General features: G+C 38.2%; 1 protein-coding gene across 13 annotated transcripts in view; it reads right to left on the bottom strand.

Annotated features, from left to right (window-relative positions):
• CCDC7 (coiled-coil domain containing 7) overlaps positions 1 to 10,032 on the bottom strand; it is a 337,256-nt gene extending 327,224 nt beyond the window's left edge. For all 13 annotated transcript variants that reach the window (XM_073885468.1, XM_073885465.1, XM_073885467.1 and 10 more), the window contains exons 1-3: positions 9,790 to 10,032; positions 4,471 to 4,801; positions 3,231 to 3,323 (exon numbers count right to left, since the gene is read on the bottom strand). In XM_073885468.1, the coding sequence (XP_073741569.1) occupies positions 3,231 to 3,323; positions 4,471 to 4,749 (372 nt within the window). In that variant the 5' untranslated portion in view covers positions 4,750 to 4,801; positions 9,790 to 10,032. The remainder of the gene's footprint in view (positions 1 to 3,230; positions 3,324 to 4,470; positions 4,802 to 9,789) is intronic.
• Between the last annotated feature and the right edge of the window lie 253 nt (positions 10,033 to 10,285).

Here is a 10,285-nt window from a genome sequence, read left to right on the forward strand (position 1 = left end):
AGAAGAATGAAACTGGACCATTTCCTTACACCACACACAAAAATAGATTCAAAATGGTTGAAAGGCCTAAATGTGAGACAGGAGTCCATCAAAATCCTAAAGGAGAACACAGGCAGCAACCTCTTCCCCCTCGCCACAGCAACTTCTTCCTAGAAACATCACCAAAGGCAAGGGAAGCAAGGGCAAAAATGAACTGTTGGGACTTCATCAAGATAAAAAGCTTTTGCACAGCAAAGGAAACAGTCCACAAAACCAAAAGACAACCGACAGAATGGGAGAAGATAATTGCAAATGACATATCAGATAAAGGGCTAGTATCCAAAATCTATAAAGAACTTATCCAACTCAACACCCAAAGAACAAATAATCCAATCAAGAAATGGGCGGAAGACATAAACAGAGATTTTTCCAAAGAAGACATCCAAGTGGCTAACAGGCACATGAAAAAGTGTTCAACATCGCTCGGCATCAGGGAAATCCAAATCAAAACCTCAATGAGATACCACCTCACACCAGTCAGAATGGCTAAAATTAACAAGTCAGGAAACGACAGATGTTGGCGGGGATGTGGAGAAAGGGGAACCCTCCTACATTGTTGGTGGGAACGCAAGCTGGTGCAACCACTTTGGAAAACAGTATGGAGATTCCTCAAAAAGTTGAAAATAGAGCTACCATACAATCCAGCAATTGCACTACAGGTATTTACCACAAAGATACAAATGTAGGGATCCGAAGGGGTACGTACACCCCGATGTTTACAGCAGCAATGTCCAAAATAGCCAAACTATGGAAAGAGCCAAGATGTCCATTGACAGATGAATGGATAAAGAAGAGGTGGTATATATATATGTATATATATATATAATGGAATATTATGCAGCCATCAAAAGGAATGAGATCTTGCCATTTGCAACGACGTGGATGGAACTGGAGGGTATTATGCTGAGCGAAATAAGTCAATCAGAGAAAGATATATATCATATGACCTCACCGATATGAGGAATTCTTAATCTCAGGAAACAAACTGAGGGTTGCTGGAGTGGTGGGGGGTGGGAAGGATGGGGTGGCTGGGTGATAGACATTGGGGAGGATATGTGCTATGGTGAGCACTGTGAATTGTGTAAGACTGATGAATCACAGACCTGTACCTCTGAAACAAATAATACATTATATTAAAAAAAGAAGAAGATAGCAGGAAGGGAAAAATGAAGGGGGGGAAATCACAGGGGGAGATGAACCATGAGAGACTATGGACTCTGAGAAACGAACTGAGGGTTCTAGAGGAGGCTCTAGACGAGGGGGGTGGGGGAATGGGTTACCCTGGTGATGGGTATTAAGGAGGACACATACTACATAGAGCACTGGGTGTTATATGCAAACAATGAATCATGGAACACTACATCAAAAACTAATGCTGTATGGTGATTAACATAACATAATAAAAAAAGATATAACACACAATGGCTAATCATAAGAAAGCTGGTATCAGATAAAGGAGACATTAGAACACAGAACTGTATTGAAAATAAAAAAATAATTTTGGACTTTCAGTTCTGGCAATGATGGACTAGGCCCATTCCTCTAATCCTCCCTCCTGCAATTAAAATACCATAGACAACACAACAAACCAATACAGGAAAATTGAAACATAGAAAGGGAAAGGCAGAGTTCTCAAAATTTGAGGAATACATGAATTCCTTAGGTTTTCTTTTTACCTACATATAAAATGGAGGGAGCACTGGAAACTGGAACTTCCAATAAGCACAGACTTAAAAAAAAAAAAAAATCCCTTAAGAAAAGCCAAAGAGGGCACCTGGGTGGCTCAGTCAGTTAAGCTCTACCTTCAGCTCAGGTCATGATCCCAGAGTCCTGGGATTGAGCTCCACATCGGGCTCCCTACTCAGCAGAGAGTCTGCTTCTCCCTCTCCCTCTGCCCTACTCATGCTCTCTCTCTCTCAAATAAATAAATAAATTCTTTAAAAAAAAAAAAAGAAGAAAGGAAAGTCAAAGGACTGTGAAAAGGGGTCTCTAGCATAATCCAAAAACTTTCTGACAATACCTATCCTACCTGAGCCAAACACCAAGAAAATAAGTGCACCACTATCTATATGTGTCAGTAGGGCTGAAAAATAATATGGCAGTGAAAACTGGCCCTCCAATTCCCCCACCAGAGTGGTGCTGGTTAAACCAAGCAGGGAACTGAACTTCCATTCCTGTCTGGAAGTAGTAGTCACAATGAGTCAAAGATATCTGTTCTCATCACTATTATTAAATATAATGCTGGAAGCCAGAGCCAGCACAAAGGAAAGAAATAAAAAGCATTCAGACTGGACAGGAAGAAGTAAAATTGTCTCTATTTGAGAATGATATAATTGTCTATGTAGAAAATTCCAAGATATCTATAGAAAATCTAGAATGAAAAAGTACATTGAATAAGATTGCAAGATATCAGATAAACATATAAAAATCAATCATATTTCTATATACTAGTAACAAACACGTGGAAACTAAAATTAAAAACAATGCTATTAAAAATCATTCCAAAAAAACATGAAATATAAATGCATAAATCTAACAAACCATGTGTAGGATCTGTATGATGAAAATTATAAATTGGTGATAAAAGAATCAAACAATATCTAAATAAATGGAGAGACATACCTTGTTCACAAATTGAAAGACTCAACATAGGTATTTTATTACATGGAGCCAAACTCAATCCCTAACTAACAAAAGTAATTAGAAAAATAATACTCTACAAGTATTAAACTACAGTTGAATATTATGAAATGTGTAAAATAATTCAACTCCTCAATATATTAAAGGAAAACCACATACTCAATCACCTTAACAGTTAACATAACTTCACTATATACCAGACATTTGCTAACACTCAATAACTTCTTGGTTTTGTTTTATTTTTTAGCAAAATAGAAATAGAAGAATACTTTCTTAACATGATAAGGAATATACAACTCAAACCAACAAGTAACCAAATGTTTAAAAATTAAATAGAATAGGAATTAACAATAAAAGTAGGTTTAGAATATAGATATGTCTTAATTAAACTTTAAGCAGAGGATAGAAAAATAAATACTCTACTTTCAAGTTCCCTAACTGGATCATTTTCATGGATGGTGAATTCATTCTGCGAATATAAATGGAATCCAAAAGAAAATCTTACCCCTTTTCAGTGTTAATGTCTCTACGTTAGGGTTACATATACTTACCGATAAAGTTAATTCCTCAGGTTCAGGCTTCACAACTGATTTTTCTCCATTTTGAATGCTAAATCCATAGGTTTCTTCCAAAGTAGAAACAATCTGTGAGTGAATCAAAGAAAATTAAGTATTTTTATAGTTTAAAATTATTATATTAAATGTAAAAAGACATTTAATCAAACATGTCAGGACCTTCTTAGCAGTTAAGACTTATTTCTGCCAGTGCCACAAACTTAAATTTTCCATCTCACACCCCATCTCATATCACCATAAAGAAATGATGAGAAACAGTCCTTGACTCTACTCCCTAGCAATGGAGAAAGTCCCTATGATTCTTATTTCTGTGTTGACAGGCATGTAAAAGACTATGAATAGTTGAAGCATCAACTCCACTTATTACCAAAGTATTCCTCAAAATATGACTGACTCAACTTTCTTCTTTGAAGAGAAGTGGGCAAAACAGACATGGAAACCAAAGAGCAATAAAGGAAATTCTCTGAGCTAATGCCTTAAACTTTGAGGAAATTTATATTTTGGAGATTTGACAAACTATGTTCTTTTTATATTTGTACTACTCCTCATTGTTCTCATTTGGTATTTGGTACAACCACAGTTCAATTCTGGATCATTGTGCAAAGAGAAACTCAGAGAAAAAGGAAATTTTTTTTCCCCCAACACTAAGAGCTAAAGTTTCTAAAGTGCTGAGAAGAGTTAGCATAGCAGGAATGAGACTTAGAAAGGCCTATCGTTAGAAAGATCTGCTTTCAAGGCTGGCATTGGACTGGTGTCTCAGTACTTGGATTTTAGGTGTGTTCCCATCATTCACTGATAACAGGGGCTCATTGTCCCTAAACCGTCTGCACAATGTGGTTTATGCTAAACATCTGCTTTCCTTCAGGGAGTCTGGAATTTCGGTACATGCTAGGCAAAGTATCCAATAAAACTCTGGGCACTGAGTCTCTAATGAGCTTCTCCTACAGACATTTCACATGTGCTGTCATAATGTGTTGTTGGAGGAATTAAGCACATCCTGTGTGACTTTAAAGGAAGAGGAATCTTGGACCTAGTTTCCTCCAGACTTCACCCCATAAGCCTTTTCCTTTTGCTGATTTTGCTTTGTATCTTTCACTGTAATAAATCTTAGCCATCAATAGGACTATATTTTGAGTCTAGTGCACCTTCCTAACAAATCACTAAGCCTGGCGCTGGTCATGGGGACCCCAAACACAGGGACCAACAAGTGTCTTACCATCTTCAGATGATTGGTAATTTTCCTGATCAATTCATCTTCTGCTATTAACTCCTTTGTCTTACTTGATGGAATGGGCAAAGCATACCTTACGATGGACTCCCCTCTTGGTGGAGATCCTAAGGCCATTGTTTCAAGTTTATCACGTACTAATTTTGTACTATGTTTTTCCTTTGATTTAAGTGACAATGGTAAATTCAATAATCCTTTTTTGTAAGTGAATTCTGGAACATTTGCCAATTTATTACTAGAGGCTAACAGATGTTTTGCTGGCTTCATTTTGTTATTTTACTTTGCTTCCAAATTATAGATGAAAAAATTGTATTCCTCCCTGTGAATAAAACATTAAGATTTCAGATTAAACATTATGGCAGGATTGTCAATCACCCATGAAGATGGTGAGTCCCAAAATCAGCTCTACAGAAATTACAAAATGGAGAGAATAACATTCCTAACAATAAATACCAACAAAAAATTTTAAAATAAGCAAACAAAAAAAACTGTGAGAAATCCCTACAGGTGGCTGAAGGCTGATTTAGGTATGGGCATTTAGGATGGGGGCTGAAGAGACAGAGACAGTGGCAGGAATGAGAGAATTTCTTTAGGAAACTTTAAAATTTTATTCTTACCTTTCCCCCATTTTTTAAAGGTAATATATGCCCTTTACCATTATTTCTATAGGAATAATAGCCTAGGCCCAGGGTATCAACAGAGTAATATCAAGGCAACACCAAAGTTGGACTGAGATAAAAAGTACAGACTGGACAGGTCTTAGGCTTTCATTCTTCTACTCCTCTCTCTCCAAAGCTGATTAAAACTCAGGACAATGCCTTCTCCCAAAGAGTTTTAAACTATATGCTTGACCATGGGCATTGTCTCATAGACTGACAAAATTAATATAGAATAGCATTGGTTCTCTGTTGTCTGAACTTAGATGTCTCATTGTTGTAGGTTGAACTGTGTCCCCGAAAAAAAATATGTTCAAGTTCTAACCCCTGGCACCTGTGAATATGACCATATTTGAAAATACAGTCTTTGCAGATGTAACCAAGTTAAGATGAGGTCATACTAGATTACAATGGGCCCTAAATCCAGTGGCTGGTGTCATTATAAGAAAGCCATATAAGGGCACCTGGGTGGTGCAGTTGGTTAAGCATCCGACTCTTGGTTTTGGTTCAGGTCCTGATCTCAGGGTCATGAGATCAAAGCCCCATGTCAGGCTTTACGCTCAGTGTGGAGTCTGCTGGGGACTCTCTCCCTCTCCCTCTGACCCTCCCCCTCTAGCACCACACTCTCTCTCTTTAAAATAAATAAATTAATGTTTTAAAAAAAAGAAATCATGTAAAGACACCATAGAAAAACAGGGGTAAAGGTCATGTAATGACAGAGGCAGAGACTAGAGCAATGCAACTACAAGCTAAGGAATGTTAAAGATTGCCAGCATCCTTGCTAGGAAGAAGCAAGGGGAGTTCTTCTCTAGAGCCTTTAGAAGGAGCGTAGCACTGCAAACACCTTAATTTTCGATTCCTAGACTCCTGAACTATGAGAGAATAAATTATTATTGTTTCAAACCACTTACTTCATGGTATTTTGTAATGGCAGCCCTGGGAAACAAATACACACATATAATTTCCCTAAACTTGATGGGAGGGACATAGACTGGGGCCTGGCTTTTGACCATTTTATGATAATAGATTACCAGACAAGAGTAGCCGACACTCCCAAGGGCATGTGAGCTCACAGGTGAAAATAACTTGACACCTGAAAAATACAAGTTTTGCAAAAGAAAAACAACAAACTGGAGGGAAAAAAAGTCCAAGGGCACCTGGGTGATTTAGTCAGAAGAGCATGTGGCTCTTGATCTCAGGGTTGTAAGTTCCAGCCCCACGCTGGGTGTAGAGATTACTTAAATACATACATACATACATACATACATACATACATACAAACAAACTTAAAAAGAAACCAAAAATACACAAACACCCCCCACACACATACAGAATATTAGCAATAGAAAACAGGTACACAGGGTATTTTTTTAAAGACTCGAGTAGAAATATTACAAATGAAAAATGTAATAAACAACATAACTGATCACAGAATAATACTGCTGAAGAATAAATTAGGAAAACAGAGGATCAGATTGAGGTGTTCTGCCAGAAAGCAGCAGAAAAGGATAAAGAAATAGAAACAAAAAATAAGAGATATGTAGAATTATATAAATGTCAAAGACCACACAATAGAAAGAAGATCCAGTGAGAAAGAAAATATGGACAGGAGAGAAATATTTGAAGAAATAATAAAGATAAATTTTTCAGATTTAAGAATAGTGGAACCATAGATCAAAAGTGTTCACAAAATGCGAAAAAGTAAACAGATAAACAACAAAACACAAACACAGAATGAAATGTAAGAACCTCAAAGAGAAAAATCTGAAAGATTTCAGAAAGAGTAAATAACCTAAAAAGGAGGAAGGATTGAATTTCCACCAGGTTTTAATAACATCTCTCCTCAAAGGATTCTATATCTTGTCTAAATTGAAAACTCTCTGGATGCAGAGTTTAGCTGAAGAATAAAAATGACGCAAAGATTAGCAGCACTTATCACACATTCTTGAACATGAATAAAGTGAAATGCATAATATCATCAGTATTAAGAGTTAATATCAGATTTTAAAGAATTTAAAAAATTAACAATCCTATGAAAAATGGGAATATATAGGCCTGCATTTGTTGATAACAAAAAAAAAACATGATTAAATTTTTAGAGTAGTACCTAGTATAGAGAGGGTCATCTAATAAATTTTAAGAGCCTGATAATAGGTATTTTTTTTATTTAGCAGAAACCATGGCAAAAGTCAGTGGCATCCTGTTAGCACATTGCTGCAAAATACAAATATTAACACCAAATAATAGACTATTTAGGAAGTAAAATACAAAACCAAATAATAAATATTATAGGATACATTATGAATAAAATCAGTTTGAATAAGGTTTTTAAAAACTATTTCTCACTTATTTTGGACACAATCCCTAATGTAAAACACAGAAGGCACATAACAATTACTGATATAATTGTGGATTTCCAAAATCCAAATATTTCTATATGTGAACATGTATTAGGATTTTAACCAATAGATGACACAGCTGGAGAAGAATCATACACATTTTTAAGAGCTTACCAAAAAAATAAATTAAAAAATATATTATATATACATACACATATATGTATGTATGTTTGTATGTATATATAACTGGGATACAATGCCTCAAATACATATGAGAAAAACAAAGCAAACAGAAAATCCTCAAAAACGAAAATTCTCTGACATTTTGCACAACTTGTCAAGACATTTTTTTAACTTGGTCATGAATGATAGAGCAAAAATATCTTATGACAACACTGAAAATTTTTATTTCATTCACAAACTATACAACAGCAAGTAAACAAGTAAACAATACAAGTAAACAATAGTTTTAGAAACACCACAGTTAATTAAAAACACGGCCGCCAAACATAATTTTTAAATCATAATCAAATAAGTATTGGGAAACATTATTTGATGCCATGTCACTAAAAATTTATTTTGAAGGAAGAATGCAATGCTCTTTTGGAAACTGTTGATAATAATAATAAATATATACATTATAGAACATAAGCCAAAGTCCCCTCTTGGGAAATATTCCCTTTTTTAATATTTTTCTCATATTAACTGCGGCATGATGTTTTAAGTAAAGTTAATGTAGTAAGTGATACAGAAACCAAAATTCAGTTTACAAAACTAAAAAGCATCAAAAGAATTTCAAAGAAATTATATTGCCAAAGGCATTCCATCAAAAGTGTCAGGTCTGAGAGAGAAGGATCAGCAAACAAGATTTAAGAATGAGTGACTAATGAGTCAGAAGGTAAAACCAAGAGGGGATATACTGAAAATACAGTGAGAAAAACTTATGCCTGAGTGATGATCTCCGTCAAATGCTGGTCAGGTAAGAGGAAGACTAAGAACCAACGGATTTTACAACATGGAGGTAGGTCACTTGTGACCTAAAGTACAGCAACAATTTCAAGAGTGATGGAGGTGAATGCCCGATTGACCTAAGTTCAAAAGAGAATTGTCCAAGAGGAAGTGGAGACAGTGAATATGCATGTTAAGCACCTGAGAAATTGTGCTACAAAAGGGAGTAAAATATGGGCAAGAGGAAGATTTTTTTTGACGAGGAAAGTAACATGTTTGTATACTGTCATAGGTTTAATTATGTCCTCTCCCCAAAAATATGCTCCAGTCCTAACCCCAGAACCTGTGAATGTGACCTTATTTGGGAATAAGGTCGTTGTAGATGTAATCAAGTTAAGATGAATTCAAACTGGACTAGGGCGGTCCCCAACCCCTGAGTGGTGTATTGGAAGAAAAAAATAGATACACACAGGAGAGAACACCACGTGAAGGCAGAGACTGGCCCAATGACTCTACAAACTAAGGGACACCTGCGATTGGCAGCAGCCTCCAGAAGCTAGGAAAGAAAAACATGGAACAAATTCTCCCTCAGAGCCTCCAGTAGGAACCAACACTGCCAACACTTTTCAGCCTTCAGCCTTCAGCCTTCAGCCTCCAGAAGTGAGAGAATAAATTTCTGTTGTTTGCGGTACTTTTTTTAGGCAGCCCTAGGAAACGAATACATATGCTGATGTAAATGACCCAATAGAAAGCGCAATGTATTTCCCGGTGTAGAAGGAAATTGATGGGATGATATCCTGGAGTAAACGAGGGAAATGGGTTTTAACGCCCAAATGCTCCCGTGCACTTAAGGTAGGCACAGGTTACATTTACCTGTGGTAACAGGAAGGCTGGGATGCCGGCCACGTCAAGAAACCAATTAAGGAAAAGCCGGGACACTCACCAGGTGCCACAAAACCACCTCATCAATGAAGTTCACATGCGCATACAAATAAAGGTTACACGGAGTAAACGCTTGTATTTACAAGAAAATGTTTAAGGATTTTACATGGTCTCTTCATTTAACCCTCCTAACCATGCTAGGAGGTGTACGTTATATCACCACAGATTTGCCCAAGTTCATCAGCCACCTGCTACCACGGAGACAAACGTTTTCCGGTCCTCCTTTCCAGGGGTCACTTCAAACCCTCTCATGATACACTACACTATGAAATGGGGGTGGGGGGCGCAGGGTAGGAAAGCTCTGATTTGCCTTAGAGTTCTCATCCACAGAGGCACAGCTGCCACTGAGAGAGGAAAAGCAAACTCTCACAATCCGATGAGGAAAGAACCGCGCACGCCTCCGCTCCTAGCAGCCCGTGTACCTGCCGAGGCTGTGGGAAGCCAGGCTCCTGAGTGGTTTTGCCTGGGCGAAGAGGGCTCTAAGGTGAAACAGTTGGAAATTCCCAGCCTCCCAGACTTCCTACAAGGCGGGAGCTTGCAAACCCTGCAGACTCCAGCCCTGCTATTTTACAAACTGACATTTGGGCTGAAAGGCCGGGCCTCTGCGCCCTGAGGCGGCAGTAACCACCGGGGCGAGGCGCACAGCGGCAGGGCAGGCGGTTGACGCCGCGTCACCGGTGCCCCCCCCACCGCGCGCCCCTGCCGCGCGCGACCCCCAGCCGCGCGCGCCCCCGCCGGCGAGACCCGCGCAGCGCGAGGAGCCGGAGCTTGAGCTGAGTCTTTTCGCCGAGTGGAAGGCGAGAAGAATTTCGGCAATGGTGGAACCCTAAAAAGTAGTCAGGTTCAGACCGCGCACTCTTCTCGCTCCCCAGGCTTCCCTCCGGGACGCTGCACAAGTGAGATTCTTTTAGACATTTG

This window comes from Callorhinus ursinus, unplaced genomic scaffold (assembly GCF_003265705.2).
Source record: "Callorhinus ursinus isolate GAN/ISIS: 27379988/994484 unplaced genomic scaffold, GSC_fseal_2.0 scaffold62, whole genome shotgun sequence".
In the NCBI taxonomy this organism is placed as follows: domain Eukaryota; kingdom Metazoa; phylum Chordata; class Mammalia; order Carnivora; family Otariidae; genus Callorhinus; species Callorhinus ursinus.